The sequence below is a fragment of the Cryptosporidium parvum genome, chromosome 3 (genome assembly GCF_000165345.1).
Source record: "Cryptosporidium parvum Iowa II chromosome 3, whole genome shotgun sequence".
Lineage (NCBI taxonomy): Eukaryota > Apicomplexa > Conoidasida > Eucoccidiorida > Cryptosporidiidae > Cryptosporidium > Cryptosporidium parvum.
In genome coordinates this window covers 1,076,517-1,099,352 of record NC_006982.1, presented here as the reverse complement: position 1 = coordinate 1,099,352, position 22,836 = coordinate 1,076,517, and the positions used below count along the sequence as shown (strand labels likewise).

The following is a 22,836-nucleotide window of genomic DNA, read 5'->3' as shown; positions in this document are numbered from 1 at the left end:
CAAAACCTAAACCCTAAACCCTAAACCCTAAACCTAAAACCTAAACCTAAAACCCTAAACCTAAACCTAACCCTAAACCTAAACCCTAAACCCCTAAACCCCTAAAACCTAAACCTAAAACCCTAAACCTAAAACCTAAACCTAAAACCCTAAACCCCTAAACCCCTAAACCTAAAACCCTAAAACCTAAACCTAAACCCCTAAAACCTAAAACCTAAACCTAAAAACCCTAAACCCTAAACCTAAACCTAAAACCTAAAACCTAAACCTAAACCCTAAACCTAAACCTAAACCTAAACCTAAAACCTAAACCCTAAACCTAAAACCCCTAAACCTAAACCTAAACCTAAACCTAAAACCCCTAAACCTAAAACCTAAACCCCTAAACCTAAACCTAAACCTAAAACCCTAAAACCCTAAAACCTAAACCTAAACCCCTAACCTAAACCTAAAGATATCTTGCTTATTAATACATATACCAAATTTCGAAATGCGGTTTACTTAATACCTAATCAAATCAACAAATGATAAATATGAAAGATATTTTAATGAAAAATCAAAAAAATTTTGCAAAGATAGTTTTTATTTAACATTAATAAACTTGAATCGTTGAATTTTCAAATTTCTCTCCAGATTAAAAATAAATAAATATTAATTTCTAGATTTATTGGAGGGATATTCTTAGATTTATTCTTTTAAACGGATTCCGAGAAGGTTACATTAACTTTTTTTTGTAGAGGCCTAATGGAACTACAGCTATCCATACTCGAACTCAAAGGAATAGATCTATTTCTCCTACAAAGATGATATGGATGTAGTATGAGCTTACTTCATCAATTATTAATGTTCAAGTGATTATTTTTAACTTTGAAATGAATATAAGCATTATGCTTTGTATAGCACCAATTAATTGTAAATTTTTTTTTGATTGTTTTAACAGAATGGTTTCTATCTCAATAATTAACTTAGTTTAAATTTCTTCTAAAAAAAATGTTACTCTTTTATTAACAAATAAACATTTTTATTCTTTTTCTTAGAACTATAATCATTTATATCAGCAAAATAATTATTTTAATAACTCATATTTTCATAATATTAAATCCTATTAATGTAGAAAAAGCGAAATTCTTTTTAAAACATAATTCTACGTAATTCAAATAGAATCATAGTTATTATATTGATTGTCAATTACAGCCCTACAGAATTAATAAATATGTGAGTGAATTTTAACAAATCAATGGATTTCTATTATTATTTATTCATTTATATTGAAACTGATATAACTTGTTTGCATGCACAAAAAAACTATATAAATAGAAATTACATTAAAACATAACACAAATATAGAGTAATCGAAAATATAAAATTAAATCTAATTTTATTTTAATAATCTGGAACTTCAACTTCAATAAAGATAAAACTCTTACCTTTGACTTTTCCAATTGCAATAATTCATTATTAAAAAACTTAACTAAAGCCAATGATTAGGGACCAATTAGCTAGTTATTTGCATTTACAATGATATGAACTTAAGAAATTATTCTTTATTAATACTTGTCAAACTTTTAAATGGTTGGAATGGTTGTTTGAAAAAGAAATATTTTTTTAATATATAATATTAAAATAGTTTGAGCAAATTCATAAAAATATTTTCCACTGAAATTATGCAAATACATTAATTTTGTTAAAATTTATTCATGTAATCCACTTAAACTATAATTGAAACTAGTTAAAAAAATATTGAAATAACAAATAGAGACAAAATACATAATTATTCAAATTTGAGTTTAAATCATTAAAAATCAAGAAAATACCAACAAATAGTCTTAAAATAAGAAATTAATCTAATTAAACTCTTCTAATAGCATTATAACTATGCTATAAGCATTGGGTGAGTTGAATTATTTATCGAAATATAAATTAAACTACAGAACAAAATATGAATAAGCATTGAATTTCAATTGTTATTTGCTTTAACAGTTTTGGTGATGTAATTTGATATTTTTCCTATTACAATTTATACAATGTATTCAACTGAGTCTATGCTGTTAGAATAGAAAACTCAACAATTAAGAATACTTTGAAGTTTAATAATGTTAATAAAGAACTAGTGATCATCATAAAAAAAAATATAATTTATCTATTTAATAAACTATTTTGTATATTAATACTCTTCAATTAAATAAAGCGTGCAGTTAAATTGTTTTTCGTTAATGAAACTAGAACATATTAAGAAATTATCTTTAATTTTTACACCATTTTCCTCATTTTCAAGGTATTAAATTGTATATTTGGACTTTATAAAGTATCGAAATTGATACGAAATATAACTTGAACTTATTATAGAAAATGGATTTTATATATAAACAAAAACTCCAATTAACCTATTTAATCAACTATAAGTATTAAAACAAATAGTTAAACCAGAACTTAAGCACATAATATTCAATTAGCTTAGTAGTTAATTTAACTTGGATTAATATTGAATGAATTAACTTTTCAAGGACTAAACTTTTTATTTCTCAACTATATATCATTTTATACCATAATTTGTCTTTAGCTTAAATAGGAAATGAGAACTTTAAATTTTGTTTTATTTAAAACATAATTATTAATTTATTTGACAAATTTGATCTTTTCAGTAATTTTGCACGATATTAAATTTATTGATATATTTCTGAACTTATTTTGAAATTTATTATTTAATAATAAATATATTAAATATCTTTAGCCGTCCTTCACTAGCGTATTAAATTAAATTAATTTAATAATCCTATAATAAGCTATTATTATTTAAATATGAATCATTTTGAATACAAAATGGTTTTAAATAATATTTAACGATTATTATGTTTACTTTTTATTAGCATCCCTTTTTTTTTCTTGTTTTTCTTTGATAATCTGTTTCGATTTTTATTTCTCTCAATAGGGAATTTTCCTCCTTCATTTTAAAACATTCTTCAAGGTTATTTTTCAAATTAATCAAATCTAAGTTATGAAAAGTCAATGTTTTTTTTCTAACCTCGTTGAACGTATCAGCATCATAAAGAAATATTGCTAAAATTTTTTTGGGATTTGTATTTCTTTTTGCAATGATATTATAAAGATCAAGTGACAAAAGTACCTCTGAAGTTTGAGTCATTCTAGAGGTAAAGAAAAATAACAAATATTTGCTAGATAAATCCAGTCGTTCAAGTAACGCTAATTCCATCAGTGCAGTGCAAAACCTAAAGCCAAACTCTTCAATCGAAATTCTATCCATATCTAATGGAAACAAAACAGGATCAACACTAGATAGTAATATTCTAGAAGAGGTCATAGCCTCATGAAACTTTTTTATCCGACTTTCAATATTTCTACCTCCAATAAGACTAATTGAAGAAGCACTTTTCTTTTTGTTTCTTATAACAAATTCGAATTTTTCTTTAAAACTATTACCTTCAACAATACGTGCTGAGCAAATCAATAAAAATAGTAATAAAACAGAAAAAGTATCTTCATCATTCCCTTCAAAAATTAATATTAATAATGCAAATGCGTTTTTCAAATTTGAACATTTGAAAATATTTAAATTATTTAACATTAATTTATGTCTTGAAACTTTGAGCCTCCTATAATCCTTCAATATAACTCTTTTATAATCTTTATGGCTTCTAACCATATATTCGACAATTTTATTTGGTACAGAATCATTTTCCTCGTCCCAAAAATTTACTAGCCCTTTAATAAGTGTATGTTCATTTGAAGTGATTTTGTTCAGGCTTGACCAAAATTTAGATAAGTAAATATTATTAAAACACAATGATCTTGTCTCGAATTCTAAAATAACTAATATTTCCGCATTTTCAACCAAAAATTTAGCTATTAAATCTGCTAAAGGTTCAGAAATGTCCACAGGTTTTTTACTAACTATTAGTTGAATAGTTTTACTTTGAAGGTTAGTCGCTGTATTAGATGGTGTTGTGCCTAATGAAGTTGTTTCTTGCGAATGCGCATCTTTATTTTCGCTTTGTGTGCTTAAGCCAGGACTACTTTCCAGGACTTCGCTAGCTTTCCTAGGAGGATCTTTAGATGCAGAGTCAACAAAAATACTTAAATATATTAGTATTAATATCGATAAAAATAATATTTTGCTTATCATTTTCAATTAATCGAGTTAAATGAGTAATTAATATTGTGTGCAATACCAAATGCCTTAAATCTCAATATAGGAATTTAAAAAAAAAATAAAAAAAAAAAAACTATTAGTGCTATTGCTCAAACAAATTCAAATGTAAATAATGAATAAAATATATAATTACTTGGATTTTTTTCTGAAATGAAACTACCTACCATCAATAATCAGTTTTGCTATTTCCAAAAACAAGAAGTAGTACTAGATAATACAAATTTTAAACCCTGTACAGTTTTAAAAAAATTGAATACATTTCTTTCAAAACAAAGAAAAGAATCTTTATAATTATCCGACATAATTATTACAAAATATATTAAGGTATTTTCAACAACTCATATGTCTTTGATATATCATAATGGTTGAATAAATAGTAATGGTAAAAAGGCTATTTAAACCCTTCGGAATTCTTCATTGTACAAATGGTTGGATTTTCATTACTCCAATTTAGTATAGAGTACCAAATTACTAAAATTGAAGTAAATATGCCAGAAATAATAAGTAGAAAATCGATTATGATTAATTTAATTCCAATTTCCTTTCTGAAAATAATGAAATGAAATAATGCAGGAAGTAAAATGTTTAATGGAACACAAAACAGTCCTCCAATTAAATTAATTAGATTGCTAAGCGAATCATGCAAAATATAACCCAAAAAAGTAATAAATATGCAAGATATCATCATCCAAAAAGATGGCAGTATATTTTCTTTTTGGACCTCAAATATTTCGGCTTTGAGTTTTTTCTGTTTAATGTGCTTGATTTCTTTTAAATTACAATTATTAGTGCAATCAAAATTTGGTGGGAATGGACGATCCTCTTCTAAGAAATCTGCCTCTGATTTTTCGCAAGATACAATTACGTGTTCATTTACACTAGCATTTTCCATTGAAATGGTAGAGTTACTCTTATTTAGAGACTCTCGTTTAGTTGGATTTTCTTCCTTCAATTCAATTTCGGATTTTGGAAGAATTTTTTGAGATAAACCAGATGAATATTTTGAAAAAATTTCTTTCATCGGATAAACCATTAGTGGCAATGATAGTAATACACTTACTGAATAGAGAATTTTACCACCCATCGCAACTGGAGTAAATGGTAGGTTTAAGGTGATTGCAGAAAGAGTACTTTCACCATATGCAAACGCACAAAGATATGTGAATGTGAGAGCAAATATGAAAACTACAAAAATGGCCAATAAATATATCCATGTAAAAAATCTCTTTTCTCTTTGATTATTTATAGAAGAATAGTATGAAAGCGTAACTGGAGCGCAAACCCATAAATATGCAGCAGTTCCAACAAATCCTGGAATATTTGATACATCCGAAATTGCAGGAATATTATAAAAGGAGCTTTTTGAGTGGCTTCTGATTAATGTGTGAAATGATTGTACAAGAACTAAAGTAATTGCTGTTATTAAAGCAAGGTTCGAAAATAGTATTACAGGAGCAAGGGATTGTATTTTTCTGGCTGATACCAATGGAATGTATATAATCAATTGCAAAAAAGTAATAAGAGCTGATCCATAGTTTAAATATTCTGGTGAGCAATTGTGGATTCCTGCAATAATATCTTGTATATTGTTTGTGATAAATGTTACATATATTGAGCCGAATGAAATTGCAGTTGAAATCAATGAAAATTCCAATAAAAACTTTCCAAATTTGCCCATTGCATGCATTGCAATGGAAGAGTAATTCCCATTCACTCTATCTGCACATTGCATTAAAAGAAATGTAGATAATACATTCAAAACCCAATAGTAAAACATGATTAGCGCGCTCAAAATATATCCCGTATTAACTACTCCTTTTGGTGAAAACAAAATTCCGGTTCCTATTGCTGCTTTAAATACAGTAATGAACCCTATTCCCATGTGTGTTAATTCATTTTTTGAGAAGCTACCCAGTATTTTCTCATTTTTTTGCTTATTTTTACCTATACTTATTTCCACTACTTGATTTATATCATTAAGCGTGACCTGTTTTGAGGAAGTGTCACTCATTGTGACAAGTTACCCTATTTATCACAATACGTTAAACTAAAGATGCGCTTATCATATATCATAGAGAGTTACTTTTTTTTTGTTTTTGTCATCTACCTTTCTCAAACCTAATTATCATTGCTCGCTCTTTCAACTAATATATATTTGCAATACAGCGCGGACAAGTACACATGCTTACGTCTACAACAATATTAAAATGCTGGAAAGTAATCAAGAAGGGGGAAAAAAAGTTAAATATTTCTCAATTATTTTAATTAAACCCAAATTTTTTCTAAACCTTGTGACAAAAATAGGAAATCAGGTACAAATTCCATTAAATTCAATTATTAAAATTTTTGAAATAAATAGCAAGAGGTAATTTTACTAGCTTAGTCTTAGTGATTTGCTCATAATTTGAACTAGTTCAGTCGGGCTATCACTTCCAGCATCAAACTCCAATGAATCACGGCTTCTCTTGCATAATGAAAGTATACGGCTATTATAATATTCTGATTTTTCCATTGAAACATTTTTTATGTTTTCATTTATATCAATATTTTTGATTGGAGAATGATCCTTTTCATAGGAACTTTCAGGATCGCTGTCATTCCCACATATACTTACGCATTCATACGTTAGGTCAAGATAATATTGGGACGTTTTTCCTCTGGGAGTTCCTGTGCTTAAAATACTATCACGGTTAAGTCCCCGCTTTGGGGTAATTAAATGCTTAGTATTTAAAGAAGATCTGCTAAACACCTTCGATAGCGGGGTTGATACATGTTTCTCATACATATTCTCGAAAAAATTTTCACTTTTAAAGTTGTCTAGTTCGTCGCACCACTCCCTAGTATTAATAAACTCAATATTAAATTGTTTACGAACTGCTCTTCGAGCATCCGGAGCCAATGCTATTGTTTCATCTTCGATATTTCTGGAACGCCTAGGCGTTGATAAACAGGTATTATCGAAGTTGTCAATTATTTTTGAGGTCATTTTCTTTCCTACTTGAATTATTCACTGTTTTATATTAATTTCTACTAAAGAATTTAGTTTATTATTGTTATTGCTCTTTGGGAGTTGCGCAATACATGTTACCTCAATCTAACAATATTATCAAATGTATAGAATAAAAATAGACTTTAACTTGATAGTTATTTTTGACCTAAATTTATTCTTGATATTTAATGTTGTTTATTGTTGCCACTTGCAATCAAAAAATATGCAGAATGTGTGGGGTTGACATTCCCGCCAAGTGTGGGGTAGTTAATATTGAATCTAATTATTTTTTTTATGCAAGTATTGTTAATGTACAAAAAAGTTGATAATATTAAATATTCATTTTGAAACTAATATATTTCGTACAAAATAACTTTAATTCATCCGATTAAATTTTATAATTAAATTGATGGTTTATAGCTTATTGCATTTAGAAATTTTCCCGATAAAATGTAAAATACCTAATAATTAAGTACTTTGTGAAAAAAAATTTCTACTTATGAGCAAGTTATTCTTGCTTTGTTTACGCAGTCGCCATTTAAAGCGTGCAAAGCTTCATTTTTGGTGCAATCTATTGCGGAGCTTCGTAATTTAGATATGAAAATCTCCTGCAGTATAAACAGTTAAACATTGGATGTTTATGTATTAAACGTTTTAAAATAGTTTGACAATATTTGTTTAATATATAGAATCAAATGATTAAGGAGAGCCGAGCTGAGTGTACTTGAAAGCTTAGTTTGCATTCTTTAAAACACTTAATACAAAACTTTACCAATATTTAGGCTTTAGTATTTGAAAATTATTTACCTTAGAAGCTAAATATTCATGTTTTTGAATATTTTATAAGCTTAATAGTAAAATTATTCTTTGCAACAAATATTACTTGATTTAAGTCGTTTTGTTGTATAAAGAAATTTCTTGTTAATTGCGAATTTAACTTAGTGAAAGTAAAGCATTAACTTCAGAGATGATTTTTAATTCTATTGAATGTAATGTATAAGAAATCTTTCTTTTACTACTATGAAAATCGATAGTATTTAGTTATTTGAACAATAATGATAATAAATACGCCAATTTAGAACGGGTAATAATTTTAATACACAATATTGTAATTGAAAAAATATTATAATAGTGCCAATTTGAAAGCTTATGATAGATAATTTATTAAATGGATAAATTTATTCAATAATTCTGTTAATAAAATTATATTGATCTTGTAAATTTTTAAAATTTCCATTTGCTTGGCCCCATAGAGGCCATTCGTAGTGATTTTCATCAAAGTCCCCAATTACTTCTTTAAGATTTTTATATATAGCATCAATATCAGATTTGGTTGGCCCACTTAATTTTGGAATTGAATTTTTGTCTATTGTAAAATTTCCTTTTGGAATATTTGCTTTAACAGATCTAAGTATCGTTAGCCACTCAAAATCTAGATAAATACGAACATCGTTTTTATTACTGTTTATATCAAAATATCTTACTGGCGAATTTGAATTTTTAAACTTGTCAATTGCTCTAAATTCAGATGAATATAGTTGATTCTCAAATTCTATTGAAGCGTCAAAGAAACAGTGGTGATGGCCTGAGAACCAGAATGTTGGCCTTAAATGTTCAATGAGTTCAATACAACCAGGAATTCCAAGCCTGCCTAATTCAATATCTTCTTTGAGATACGGCTTTCTTCTTATAAGATAATTTAGGTTTCCAAATCTTTCTATCCCATTTGGCCAATCATGAGAAATCATCACATCTACTTTTCTAGACTCAGTAGAACCTAAAAAGTTGGATTTTATATTCTCAATAAGTAACAATTTCTGAATTTCAAGCCATCTAATATGATACCAGCTCCTTTTGCTTTCTTCAGTAAATGGTTTTGATTCATAATAACCTCTAAAATGGTCATAATTTTTATAAATACCTGAAATACCTGCAACTCTAACATCTCCAACTCGAATAACTCCAGAACTACCCAGATAAAAAATGTTTGGAGCCACCCATCCTCCATAATAAAGTGGAATCAAAACATTTGGAGTCTCATGATTCCCACCAATAAAAATAGTCAATTTAGGGGCTTTTTTTAATCCTTCATAATATTCCCAAAAATCTCCTTTTTTCGATCTATGCGATTTAACTGCCATATCTTGTAAGTCATTTTCGTCTCTTATTGTTTGCATATCACCACAGCATAATATTAAATCAACTTTTTCATTTTTCTCATTTTCATATTTCTCCACTTCCATATATAACCGATTGAGTTCGCCATGGCAACATCCAATCACTGCAACCTAATAACATGAAATATTTAAAATTAAAAATGTCAATTAACTTACCTTCATTCTTTTACATACAAAAATCTGTTACATTAATGATTGTAATCAATCAAAAAAAAAAAAAAAAAAAAAAAAAGATAATTGTACATTCAGCGCTAAATATTAAAGAAATTTATTAAAAAATTGATTTATTTTTTTTAAATAATATATAAGGATGTCAGATGATAATTTTGATATCGAAAAATTAGAGTTTGGAAAAGGTATGTTCGGTAATTTTGTTATAGAGTTGCAAGGCTTCAATATATTTACCTATTATTTTCGGTTTAATTCCGTAAGAGGAATATTAATTACTAGTTTTATTTTCAAAAATTAAATTATTTACCAATGCAACTTTATTCTTTTATCTTATGAGTTGATTCTTACCCAAAATTTAGAGTTAAACGGAATAAAATGCCTTAATTTGAGTGAACTTAGATTGCTACTTGAAGACAGAATGAGAACCTATCCATCTGGATCTGATGAAGCTCACACGTTAATAAAGTCCGCCTACGACTATTCATATAAGTTTGGAAAGATAAAAAATAGAGCATCTGTTATACTAATTAGAGAGTAAGTCACATGTATAAATAATCTAAATTGAATTAACGAATATTAATTTCAGGGCCCTTGATGAAACAACAAAACTACACGAATTCGAAATAGCATCTTTAGTTAATCTATTACCCAGAACTCCTGATGAAGCAAAGGTAAGTATGAAGCATCCCAGCTTGTATGAAAACCTAATCTTTCTCAGAGTTTAATTCCATCACTCTCAAGGCTACCCAATGACCACATTGAGCGTTTAATAGTAAACTTGGAAAGCCACAGAACATACTCGACATAGAAAAATATAATTAAGGAATAAATAGCGTAATAGTAATGTCTATATAAAAACTATATTATAGTATTGACTTTATTTATTCACCTTGAGACTCGATAACATTTCAACCTTTCTCAATAATTTACAATAAAAGCTGTGAAAATTAATATACTCTATAGTAGAGAGGCCGTAAGGTCAGAGTAACTATGACAGCTGGCATTGTATATATACTTCCAGGTTTTACTGTAGCGCAAGGAGTTCAAAACGAACATTATTTGCACTATAGTAGAGTTCTAATCATCCCTGTTACCTCTCTAAATAAATAGAAAACTTACCTATTTAAAAAGAGCCAGAAATAATCCAAGATATTTGACTTTAAGAATTAAGACACGTATGAGCGCCAAAATCATCCGCCAACAAATTGCATTTTAATTGTAATTAACATGCCAAATGGATTAAAATGATCAGGAGTAAAGTAAATGGTAACGACAACAATAGAATGCTTATTTAAAACAACTAATTGTTATATCTTCAAAATATTAAAGGTAGAAAATGTACTAATTACTATTGAAAAATAACGCTTCAGATGAATATATTTATATTATTTAAAATTATAAACCAAAATTAAACTAATTTTTATGCAATTAAACAAAAAAATGCACAAGGAGTCTTTTAATATATACTCAAAGACGGAATATTTGGAGATAAGAAGCTTAGTAGTATTTAATAGCGGGGGAATAGGATTATATGACAGAGAAGCAAAGAATACTACTATTGAGAAATTGAGAAATGATAATATAACACACAAAAAAAATAAAGTTCAGAAAAAAAATATAATAATTTCTATCGAAAATTTGTATTTATTGCTCGATATTGATGATGATGAAATATTTTTTTATTATGGCGAAACTTTGGAAAGCCAGAGGCATGGATGGGGTTTTTTAGCTGATAAAAACAAAATTATTTATGAGGGAATGTGGTATAAAGACCAAGCAATAGGGTTATATATATTACAAGCTAATTCTATGATTGAATTTGGTTATAAAGATTACTTTTATAGAGATTCAAATTCGTATCAATCACAAATTATTTGGGGAAAAGAAACAGAAATTATTTTGGATAAAAAAACACAGAAAACTAACATATTTTCTGAAAACTTAAACGTTAATGACTTTAGTAAAACTAAAAATTCTAGACAAGTATTAGAGACTTGCCTAATTTCGAATTCAAAGCAAATCGAACTCTCGGGAAATTCAAATACTTCGTTGTTGAATGAAATAGAAGAATTTAAATTCACTGAAAAAAATGTATTCACGAGAAGCTTTGAAAACTTGTATAAGATAAATAATCAAGCTATTTATCAACCTATAGTTCTATATAATTCAACAGATATTTACAATAATTACCACCAAAAAAAAATTGATATTTTGACTGAAAATTATACTAATGAAAAAAAATCAATAAAATTGAATGGGGCTAATACACAGGACAACACATGTAGTAATTTCAAAACCTTAATATTTAAACAACTAATTTCAACTTCTATTTATGCTTGCGATTGTTATAAATGGAGTAGTGAAACTATTTCCCTTATTCTACTTTCAATTGGATTACTAGAAGAAGCGATGATATTTCAAAATCATAAATTTTCTGGGAGTGATATTCCTATTCTTAACGATCAGTTGATTGAAAAGCTCGGAATTTCGGATAATTATTCAAGAAGATTTATATTGAGGTTGTTTCGGCAGTTTTGGGGGTTTCTTGATTATATGGATTTATCTCTGATTGAAAATCTTAATATTAAAAACTTAAGCATCCTGCCTTACATTAACCGATCAGAAATAGAATTAGGAAGCTATATTTCAAGTAATTATAATTGCGTTATATTAAGTGGGAATTATAAATCTCAAGAAGTCATCTGTAAAGTTCTTATGTTTGATACTGAAAATTATGAAGAGTTGGGCTCTAAAGAGAGAATTAAATATAGAAATGGTAATGATGTTTTAGAATATTTTTTTGACAATTACAATAACAAAAGCAAAGATTTAAAAAGCGTAGATAATTTACCTATTTGCTATATTTATAAGTATAGACGAGAGAGTATATTAAAAGAAAATTTATTTAAGTATATTCCCACTTCAGTTAAAATGAGGAATTGGGAAGCAAGGATTTTAAGTTATCTTTCGCCACATCCAAATATTGTGCAATGCCTGGGCGTTACTCAGCTATATATGGGATGTGAAGCTCTATTGTTGGAAAATTGTGAAGGCGGAAGTATGGATCAATATTTAATTAATAACAATAATGGTGAATTCCAAAAACTCAGATCTAAATATTCAGCAAGTAGATTGGAAATGCTCTCTTGGCTGAGGGATATTGCAATAGGTATGGAACATGCACACAAACTAGGTATTTTGCACAGGGATTTAAAATTAAGTAATTTTTTCGTATCTAAAGTTGGGAAAAATTGTATTGGAAAGGTTGGAGATTTTGGAATTGCAATATCTATAGATTCAAAACTCGGTTATTCACCTTTTACTGACTATGGGAATACATATTACGCCGCACCTGAAGTACTAAGAAAAGAGGGATTTTTTAAGGAAAGCGATGTGTGGTCATTTGGAATGAGTATGCTAGAAGTATTAACGAAGTCTTTTGTTTTTGATGGTTTTTGCCCTGGCCTTGTTATGGTAGTAAATGCTGCAAATATAGATACTATTCAAAAAAAACTTGACGTACCATTTGAGCTTAATAAACTTATAAAATCAATTCTTAATCCAGATAGAAAAATGAGGCCATCTTTTGAGCTTATTTCTTGCGAGCTATCAAAAATTATTGAAAAATCACAAAAATTAGCTCTCCAAAAACTATTCGAATTTCATGCATTTAAGTAGAGCAGTTAGCGCCAAAAGTTTATTACGTGGTCCTTAATTATTTTGAATAAAAGCTGATTTATTTTTAAATATAGATTAAATGCTTTTGCAAGAGCTTCAGTTTAAATTTTCTAAACTGGACTCGCTGATTTCAAGATATGAATATCTTTCGAAAACCAAAAAATTTGGGGACTCTACTGTTTCGTTTTGTTCCCAGAATATTAACAATGCATTAGAATCTATTCAAATTGAACTCAAATCATTAAAGGAACCAAGCGAGAAAAAAAAATTTGAGGAATTTCTTAATTCTCGAAGTGACCGTATTAGAAATATTAATGAATCTTGGACAAAAAATGCACTAATTCCTACAGAACAAGTTACATATAATACGAAACGAAATTTTAACGAAGATATTCAATCTTTGAATGATAGCGACTTAACAGACTATAAAAAAGGCGATGCTTTAATAAAGCTAACAGATGAATCAATTATAAGAATGAAACAATCTCTAACGTATACTGATAAACTAGGAGATGATTCTCTTAACAAAATGAATACTCAAAAAGAACAATTAGACAGGATCCGGAATGAATTGGATAATGTAAAAGATAATATTTATAAAGCTAACATATCTTTGAAGGCTATTGCTAGAAACACTGCAACCGACTTTTGCGTACAGATGTTGTGCGGAATATTATCTATTTGTTTGCTGATAATTATCGTACTCTTAGTCGTACTCGGCATTAGGAAAAATAAACAATCTGAATAATTTCTGATTTAATTATCTATATAATTCTACTACGTTTCTATCTTATTTGAAAATAAATATTCTATATTTAATTTTTCTTTAAGTTTAGCAATAATTGTGAAACATTCAATTTTACAAAAAAATAGTGTGCGACAATTTGAACATTTGAGTTATCTAAAATATTATTTAAAAACTTGAGCAAATCTTAAGAACCTAAAGAAGCTGTATTTTTGTTCCATAAACTGGACAATAAATAATCATTTGAGCATGTAGATGCGATTCTCTTATCCTTTCCCTTCAGAAGAACGAATAAATCATTCATTTGGATATGATTGTACTTGTTTATGTTCATGAAATTGAGAATTGTATCTTTTAATAGAGTCTGTATAATAATATCTTTCTCAGACTGAAACTTTTGATTGGAAGAATTGTTATTTTCATTCGTTAAAGAGAGCCAAAATAACCAGTGGTCAAGATATAGCCAAATTTTATGTGGAGAAAGATCATTTATTAGCGATTTTTTACTTTTGCAATGAGATTGTGGGCAGTTGAACCCATTTTTTAATGACACTCTTCTAGTTTGAATGTTACATTCTCTACAGATGCCATGAAAGGCCGAGTAACATCCGAGGGTTAACGTTCTAAGGTGGTTCTGAAGCCAGTTAGATAGGAATTCTGGCGGAAATTGACTATTACACACTTGGCATTCCCATCTATTTTCTTTAAGAAGATCAAAAACGGAGCTTGATTCAGAATTTCCTGCCTTTATACATTGGATGCAATCAATATTAGCTGTAATTGGAACACTAGTATAAGTTTCTGGGCTTTTCTTCCACTCAAATGTTGAAAATAAATCTCCATGGTACTCAGAGTCTTCTTTATGAATTATTTCGCTATATTGCTTATATTCAAGGCCTAGACATTGGCCAATTCTGCTAATTTCTAAACCTGGTATTGGAGCGCATAGTCTTGAAAGTGGTGGTAGTAATTGTTGGGTCTTATACCATTCAATGTCAATATTTAGCCCATTTGATTTTACTTCTTCAGGAGAATAGGCTCTCTTAGAAAGCATTGAACTTTTGGGAGCGACTTCATCTGATGACTGTGAGTTAACTTCCTTGCAAATTATATATGGGATTTCTGTACCTGAAGAAACAGGTAAACCGGAGGAAATCATTCTTTTTGCAACAATTACATGAGGGAGAAGGTATGGGTCTGAATAGAATTGAGGAAGCTTTGTTAGCGTTTTTGTTATTATAAAACTTTCTAGCGGAATAGAATTCGAATTCAAGGCTTCATTTAAAGATTCTAGGGTATTCAATATATTTGTTATTACCGTGTCAATTGGTTCGTTAGAAAACAGCAAATTTAGTAATTGTGTTGAGACATTTCTGGTTAAAATTGACCAGTCACGTCTGACCAAATCCAACCCCTTGCATTCCAGTTTGAGTTGTTTACGATGAAAATCGACTATTTGAATGCAAGCGTATTTCTTTTTCTTAAGTAACAAAAGTCTCTGCAAAACCCCATCTAGATCCAGCTCTAATTTAGTATAGTCTTTGTTCACAATCTGTTTGATTTGAGAAGCTAATTTTAGAACATGATAATATCCTTCGCCATTGCCATCATCTAATATATTTGTATTGACCATAATGCTATCAGTATCTCCGTAAATTACCTGAAGCTTGGTTTCGTCTTCAACCTTCAACTTAGTTTTCTGTAGGATTTGGCGTCCATAGAATGTAATGATTGATGCAAGGTCTTTTGCATAAAATCTAGAGTTCTTGTATCCTAAACAACCATAAAGAGAGTTTGCAGTGAGCTTTAACGCAAGCTGTCGTATCTCAAGTTGGCTCTTTCTTGTTCCAGATGGCATATTTTTTAGAATTTCCTTTATATGACGTCTTCTCTTTACAAGGCTTTCCAAAATTCCAGGAAGTACGGTGCTATCAAATTGATTTGAGCTAGAATTCCTATCAATAAGAGAACTGCTTTCAAAGGTTTCTGTTGCATCTGGCCCCAAGTCAGTGGGCTCTCGTGTAGTGAAGCAAATATTAAACTCCTGAATGATTGATGGGTAAAGCGAGTTGAAATCTAGTAGAAGTATAAATGAGTCATATAGTCCTGTTATAGGTTCCAATACTAAGCCTCCTGAATAGGTTTCTTCCTTTTTTGAATTGTTATCATCTTTATCAATTTCAGATATTAATGAGTCCTCTGCTCGAATTTTATATTTCTGGTTACGTTGGATGCAATCTGGAGTCACAAATTTTCCTTTATGAAATTCATGAAGAAGCAAGTATTCGTTCCTCTCTGCTCTTAAGAAAAGTAAACTTTTTGACCAAAGGAAACCTGCTAAATTTGTCAGCTCTCTAGTTAAAGGTAATACCTGTAGATGGAAAAGTAGTTTGAATATTCCTACAGAAACGATTAAATCCCTTGTAAGAGATTTACTGATAGTTTCAAAGCTCTTGTAAGTCTCTAAATGATATGCCTCCGCAGAAGCTGGTTTTATAACTGAAGCTTTCTGTAATTCTAAATCTCGGGGGAAAACTTCAGAAAATATGGAATTTAATTGATAATCAGTCCTGCTTTTCATAAACTCTCTTGCTGAAAGACATGTATCACAAATTATACGTCCTTGAAAAACCGACTGGATTCTTTTAGTGCTTGATAGTGATTTGATGCTTTGTTTTTGGTTTTGCACTGAAATACAAATTTTTCCCAACTTCCAAATATTTGGTACGCCTATATTTACCATTCTACTAACCAAAACATCTAAATGGTCTGTCCAAACGTTATGGCCGACAATAATATCTGGATCTAATAGAGAAAACGAAGTTACAAATGCTAATAATAAGGACCTCTCATTTGAAAAATAGTTAATCCCTGATTTTTCCATTTTTTCTTCTGAGCCAATCGGAAAAGAAGAAGAACCGTACCTTCTAATTCCAGTCCATGTATGAATTTCCCCATTCCCTGGTATTCTTCTCTTTTGCAGAATTTCAGACGAGTTTATCTCGTCCCACTGGGCATCATCAATATTCATGTTCTTTATTGTTACCATTGAAATACTGTATATTTCTGGATTACCAGAGCCATTAGAAGGTAATCTTGAACATACGTTTATGCAGGTAATGGATATTAACGGTGAGCTTGTCAGCGTCTTTTCTAAACTATTTTCTTCCAACCTTTGTATTTTGCTACAATCATCCATTCTACTATTATTAGAGTTAACTAGTGCCCACGGTCGAATGGATTTCCAGTTTGGAACGTGTACTTCAACCTTGCATTGGGACTTTCTACCCCCTCCTACTGGTACAATTTGATATGGTTTTGATATTACAAGCCAAGAAGGTCCTTTTATGTCCCTTTTAATGATGAAATTCTCTGTTAAGCTTGTACTTGTCCCAAATATTCGAGAAAATGTCTCTCCAGATAAGTTTGTAGGTAGCGAAGGATTCTTTGAGGAGTAGAGCAACTTTAAAAATGGTTGATTTGGACCATACTTTACATCTTTTTCTGAAAAACAAAAATTCCTAACTACTGGTTTTATCTGTATCTTTGGAATTCGATATTCCTTTCTGAGCTCTAGAATCTCTTTTGCAACATCCTGGGAAACTGAAATAGGATCTGGGTGGTTAGGCATGCTTTCTCTTGGATATACATATAGGGATCTCCATGTTTCTTTAATTACAAGGCAACAGCTTTCAGTACTAAAATGAATTTTTTCATCCATGCCACTAAATGTCATGATCTTACCAAATAAATATAGCTCACCTGCTCCAGAATCCTCTGTAACCTCTATCAAATAAAAAATTAGACTCTCCTCTTCGTTAGTATATACTTGAGCACTAGTTCCAGAAGGCTTTCTATCAATATTAACTGTTCCATCTCCAAGCTTCATATATTTACATTCTTTACCTAGAATTTCTTGTTCGTCTGTATAATTCTTCTGTTCCTCTAATAAATCAAGACTTTCAGGAGTATCACCAGGAATAAACTGCTCATCTTGATTAGGCGACGGATTTTGTGTCATAGATTCATTTTCATCTATGATAAAAGTGTTTTCGTATTGACCTGAATTATTACTAGTATTTAAAGTATTAATCTGAATCATTTCATCTAATCTCGTATTATCCTCCTTTACCTCCGAGATTTTAGGTTCATTTTTTTCGTTTTCTCGGTCATCCATATCTATATCTTCAAACAAGCTATCATCAAATACTTTAAGTGTAGATAAAATATCCATACTTTTTGATTTTGTTTCCTGTTTTTGCTTGATTCTTAGCCCATCCTTCTCAGCTAAATCGTCAGGAATAAATTGAAACTGCCTTAAAATTGAGCCTCCTTCATTTAAACCTTTTTTAATATGCTCTTTTCTCCTTTTTTTATCATTCCTTTTTGCCACATTATTTTCCGAGGGAAGCGGAATATAATTTTCCATCAAATCCCTCCCATCATCCTCATATCCAATTCCATTGTCATCTACAACAAAATTTCCAGATCTCCTTTCTTTGATAATATTTTGGTACTCCTCCTCGTCAACTTCCTCAAAAATGTCATTATCCTTCAGTGTATAAGCATCGCTTGCCTTAATTTTTCCTTCCCTGATTTTTCTTATTTCTGAAAGTGCTCCTTGAGCATTTGTAAGGTTTCTATCCCTCATCATTAGAAGAAACCTTCAAAATATTTATTGCCAGCCTTTAAATTGCAAACTATAGCAACAAAATTCCCCACAATAAAATTTTGAACTTATCCCATGTTATTACTAGCAAACTGGCGCCAAGTCCTTTTTTTTTTTAAAAATTATTTAAGACCATATCTAGAGCTTTAATATTGAGACTCACCAGTAAGACTTCTTTAGAATTATGTTTGATAAATATTTCTGTATTTATTTTGATTATTATATGACTCTCCTCCATATGTTGCTATTAAACAAAATTTTCTTGTGAATTGAATACGCCAATTGTTAAAAACTTTAAAATTACATTTTATTTGCACTGAATTATTATTTTATCTTCTTTATCTAAAATTTATTTTTTTACAAAAAATATTGATAAAAGGCAGTTTGTATGGCGCCAACAAAATGGTCAAATAATCACTTTTTACTCCAAAAAGTACCGTCAAACTCAACATTGGAGCGTTAATAATTACATTTATTAATGCAGATAAAAACATGATTAAAAGGTATTGGTATCTAACATCATGCTTTTTAATTTTTACCATTATCCTTTGCTGTAATATTTGCTTCACGTTTGAAAAGCAAGAGTATGCTTTTATTCAAAATAAAGCTAAAAAAAATCAAAGAAATAAAAGAAATTCTTTTGTTAGAAACGATAGAAGGAAACATAGAATCAATGATAAAAGAAGCATTTATAAAAATAATTCAAAATATTTCAATGATTCGAACGATGATTTAATTAAAATAATGTATTCAGAAAAAAAGTGCAAACAGGTGGAAGAAATGATTGATGATCAATCATTTGAAAAACCAATTGGATGTACTAGGGAATATAGATATTTAAGGCTATCTAACTCTTTGAAAGTATTTATGGTTTATGATAAGACAACAGAAATATCATTTGGCAGCATGAACTTAGATTTTGGATTTGCTTCTGATCCAGAAAATATTCCTGGCCTATCTAGATACCTTCTTTATACATTATTATTTGGATCATTAAAGAAAAAATTTACGAGGCAATTTGCTTTGTTAATCAAGAAACATAAATGCAGTTATAGAGCAAGTATTAGTAGAGACAATTCAAGATTTGATTTTGATATCCTCTCAAATGAATTTGAAATTGCACTGAAAATTTTTGCAAATATGTTTATAAACCTAAATACAAATGATAATATACATGAAGAAATTTTTGCTAAACTTGTAAATAACTTAGCTAATAATATAAATTTTGATAGTTTTAGACTTTCAGATATATTACAAGAGATTTCCTCACCAACTAAGACAGATAATAGTAGTTATGATTGGAATTTGTTAGAATATATGCAACTTCACCATCTGGACAAATTTAAATCAAAACGGTTATTACGGGAATTTTTTAATCAATATTATCGTGCTGATAGAATGACTCTTACAATTTTATCAAATAAAACATTGGATGAGCAAACCTCAATTGTAAGAAAATACTTTAATAAGATTAGAAGAGGTGACTCTAATATTATTACAAGGTTAAGACTTCCGGAATCTGGAATAAAACATCCTCTTTATGATTCTATTGGGAAGATTTTAGTTTTTAATTCCCCTCGAAGATCTTCTTTACTGAAATTGATATTCCCGTTAAATAATATATCAAAAATAAAACTTAGTTCAAAACCGATGTTTTTCTTCTCAATGTATATTTCAAGTAAACGAAAAGGCAGTCTTTATTATTACTTTTATAAACATGAATTGGTTACTGAAATGAAGATTTACTTATCAAATTCAATATTCGGATATTACAGCTTAATAATAGATATTAATTTACAGAACTTGGGAGAGCTTAGTATCATTCATATAATTCAAGGTATTTTTTCGGTATTTGAAATGATGAGGAACAGCAAACCAAAATTAGAGTTATACAACCAAGCTAAAACTCTTAAAATGAAAAGGTTTAAACATAGTGCAAATAGTTTTATATATGATGAATGTAAGAATATACAAGATGCATTCAACATACTCAAATGCCCTCCAGAAAAAGTCCTCTCTGCACGTTCGATATATACCGAATATAATTTAGAACTTCATTATAAAATTTTATCAAATTTAAAGCCCGGAAATATGCTTATAATCACAACATTTAAAACGAATGAACAAGATTATTTTAATGAACCCCCCAACGAAAACATGGTTAATAACACAAAAATAACTAATAATTCAACTAACGACTCAATAATTAACCAAACAAAAAAAGTGAATACAACTTTATGCGTATTTTGTCAGAAACAATACTTAATAAATAATATTCACTCTTTTTCTTCCAAAGACTACTTAAAAAGCATAGATAACTCAAAAGGATTCGATTACAGTATTTTATTTGAAGGAGGTTTTAATAATAGTGAAATCATGATTTCAAACTTTACTCGTACAGAATATATCATTAAAAATATTCATCCATTTTTTATTTCATATTTTGCTAACTCAGTTAACCCTTATACAGCAATGAATAAGTTCGAAATTTGTGATCCAGATTATAAATTTTTTAGAATGAAGGAAGGTGAAAATTATTTTGTTGGCATTCAAGAACAAGATATACCAATTAGGCTTGTGGATGCAATCCAGAACTTAAGGTCAAAGAAATATAATAAGATAATTCATCAGGACTATCTAAAAGACTACCAAAATATATTTTATTTTCCCATTTATTCAACAAACATTTCAAAGTCATCCATCTCAATTACAATAAGTCTTCCACCAAATTTATTTCCTGAAGATCTATCCTTTCCATACTCTCCAAAAAAACTTGAAGTAATTTTTTCAATAATTTCATTTTTGTTTCTAAGGTCTTTTGAAGATATTAAATATTATTACAATAAGTTGTCAACCAGCTTAAGTTTCTCAATTAATACACCAACCATTTTTTCCTTCTATACGTATGGAATAATTCTAGAAATTTCAGGAATTACAGATAATCTTCCTCATGCAATATCAACTATTGCATCTCGCATTAAAGAATTTCCAAATACTGTGAAAGCTTCTGATTTAACTGTTGCAAAGGATTATTACTTAACGCACATAAGAAATAATAACTTTGAGCATTTACCTGCAATTCAATTTCAATCTATTTTAAAGATTTTATTATTTAATCAAAATTTGACAACTTGTTCATTAATTAATGAAATTAAAGAGATTAAATTAAATGAAATTACTAACGCTATTGATTTCCTTGTAAAAAATGGGACCTTTGAAGGTATAATCTACGGAAATATTAATCCAATTAAAGCAAGAGAACTCCTATTATTATTTTTCATAAATCTTGGTAGAACTTCAGCTGAAGAAAAAAATATAAACAAAAGATCAAATATCTTTTTAAAAATATTTATTTCGTTTAAAAAGATTTTCTTTGGTTGTTTTAATCATATTAAATATTTTATTGATAAATTTACTGGAAATTCTACTTTACAAAGTGAACCTCCCGTACATTTAAAGTCAATTCCCACACAAAATATAACGCAAAATTCTCTGAAAGATCTTCAAGTCATTGATTTGCTTTCATTTAAAGAAGGAACTAATTTTGTTTATTTTGAAAAGTCTAAATTTGATTCTTTTCAATTTCATACATTAATTCTGAAAATATGCTTTGGATATTTCACAGTTGAAATCGAGTCATTAGTTGACATTCTTGTAGAAATGATGCTTAAAAAATATCATAATGAAATGAAAAACGAGAATAATGATATTTTTGTTGGAATAAAGAGAAGCACTTTTTCAGATGGGATTATCTCCGTTGAAATTAAAATTGTTTCAAATAACAACCTACCCTATTTAGTTTCATATATCCTCAACTTATATAATAATTGGCTTTTACGTAATTCCGAAATTACGTATGAAAACTTTATTTTAATAAAAAAGTTTATGATTGAATCTCTCTCTATTAACTCTAATAATAATTCTATAATTGATTTTAAAGAGGAGATTCATCTAAAAAGATATCAGTTTAATAGAAAAAAGGAAAGGATTGAATTTATTTCTCAATTGAGTTATACGGATTTCCTTATTTGGTTGATTGCTCAACCACCAAAAGTAATTAAGTTTTTATTTATTATTCATGCTTCACGCTCAAACCAAGAGGAAATTACAAATGCATATATTAAAATTCCCTATGAATTCGAGAGAGTTAATTCAACAGACTACTTTTTTAAACAGCCAAATACTAAATCATTCAATCCGTCTCAAATATACAATTATAATAATTAACATTTCGAATTG

The 22,836-nt window shown here is 28.8% G+C and overlaps 9 protein-coding genes across 9 annotated transcripts; 4 read left to right on the top strand and 5 right to left on the bottom strand.

Moving 5' to 3' along the window:
• Nucleotides 1-2,863: 2,863 nt before the first annotated feature.
• cgd3_4360 (conserved hypothetical protein) lies at nucleotides 2,864-4,141 on the bottom strand (the record flags this gene model as incomplete). The annotated part of the gene is made up of 1 exon (XM_626978.1): nucleotides 2,864-4,141. One exon carries the CDS (start codon nucleotides 4,139-4,141, stop codon nucleotides 2,864-2,866), a length of 1,278 nt encoding a protein of 425 aa, XP_626978.1.
• A 418-nt stretch (nucleotides 4,142-4,559) lies between these two features.
• cgd3_4350 (putative amino acid transporter, 11 transmembrane domain protein) lies at nucleotides 4,560-6,179 on the bottom strand (the record flags this gene model as incomplete). Its single annotated transcript, XM_626977.1, has 1 exon — nucleotides 4,560-6,179. One exon carries the CDS (start codon nucleotides 6,177-6,179, stop codon nucleotides 4,560-4,562), a length of 1,620 nt encoding a protein of 539 aa, XP_626977.1.
• Nucleotides 6,180-6,542: 363 nt separating this feature from the next.
• cgd3_4340 (hypothetical protein) lies at nucleotides 6,543-7,154 on the bottom strand (the record flags this gene model as incomplete). Its single annotated transcript, XM_626976.1, has 1 exon — nucleotides 6,543-7,154. The coding sequence occupies one exon, from the start codon at nucleotides 7,152-7,154 to the stop codon at nucleotides 6,543-6,545; it is 612 nt and encodes a 203-aa protein (XP_626976.1).
• Nucleotides 7,155-8,335: 1,181 nt separating this feature from the next.
• On the bottom strand, nucleotides 8,336-9,445 carry cgd3_4330 (Dbr1p-like RNA lariat debranching enzyme; the record flags this gene model as incomplete). Its single annotated transcript, XM_626975.1, has 1 exon — nucleotides 8,336-9,445. A coding segment is annotated over one exon (1,110 nt), but the record flags the coding sequence as incomplete, so codon positions are not given.
• A 358-nt stretch (nucleotides 9,446-9,803) lies between these two features.
• Nucleotides 9,804-10,230, top strand: cgd3_4320 (conserved hypothetical protein; the record flags this gene model as incomplete). The annotated part of the gene is made up of 2 exons (XM_626974.1): nucleotides 9,804-10,039; nucleotides 10,092-10,230. Coding segments are annotated over 2 exons (375 nt in total), but the record flags the coding sequence as incomplete, so codon positions are not given.
• Nucleotides 10,231-10,927: 697 nt separating this feature from the next.
• cgd3_4310 (sexual stage-specific protein kinase) lies at nucleotides 10,928-13,183 on the top strand (the record flags this gene model as incomplete). Its single annotated transcript, XM_001388095.1, has 1 exon — nucleotides 10,928-13,183. One exon carries the CDS (start codon nucleotides 10,928-10,930, stop codon nucleotides 13,181-13,183), a length of 2,256 nt encoding a protein of 751 aa, XP_001388132.1.
• A 79-nt stretch (nucleotides 13,184-13,262) lies between these two features.
• cgd3_4300 (possible t-snare domain, possible transmembrane domain or GPI anchor signal at C-terminus) lies at nucleotides 13,263-13,931 on the top strand (the record flags this gene model as incomplete). Its single annotated transcript, XM_626973.1, has 1 exon — nucleotides 13,263-13,931. The coding sequence occupies one exon, from the start codon at nucleotides 13,263-13,265 to the stop codon at nucleotides 13,929-13,931; it is 669 nt and encodes a 222-aa protein (XP_626973.1).
• Nucleotides 13,932-14,115: 184 nt separating this feature from the next.
• Nucleotides 14,116-18,582, bottom strand: cgd3_4290 (DNA polymerase alpha catalytic subunit; the record flags this gene model as incomplete). Its single annotated transcript, XM_626972.1, has 1 exon — nucleotides 14,116-18,582. One exon carries the CDS (start codon nucleotides 18,580-18,582, stop codon nucleotides 14,116-14,118), a length of 4,467 nt encoding a protein of 1,488 aa, XP_626972.1.
• Nucleotides 18,583-19,089: 507 nt separating this feature from the next.
• Nucleotides 19,090-22,824, top strand: cgd3_4280 (secreted insulinase like peptidase, signal peptide; the record flags this gene model as incomplete). Its single annotated transcript, XM_626971.1, has 1 exon — nucleotides 19,090-22,824. The coding sequence occupies one exon, from the start codon at nucleotides 19,090-19,092 to the stop codon at nucleotides 22,822-22,824; it is 3,735 nt and encodes a 1,244-aa protein (XP_626971.1).
• Nucleotides 22,825-22,836: the final 12 nt, after the last annotated feature.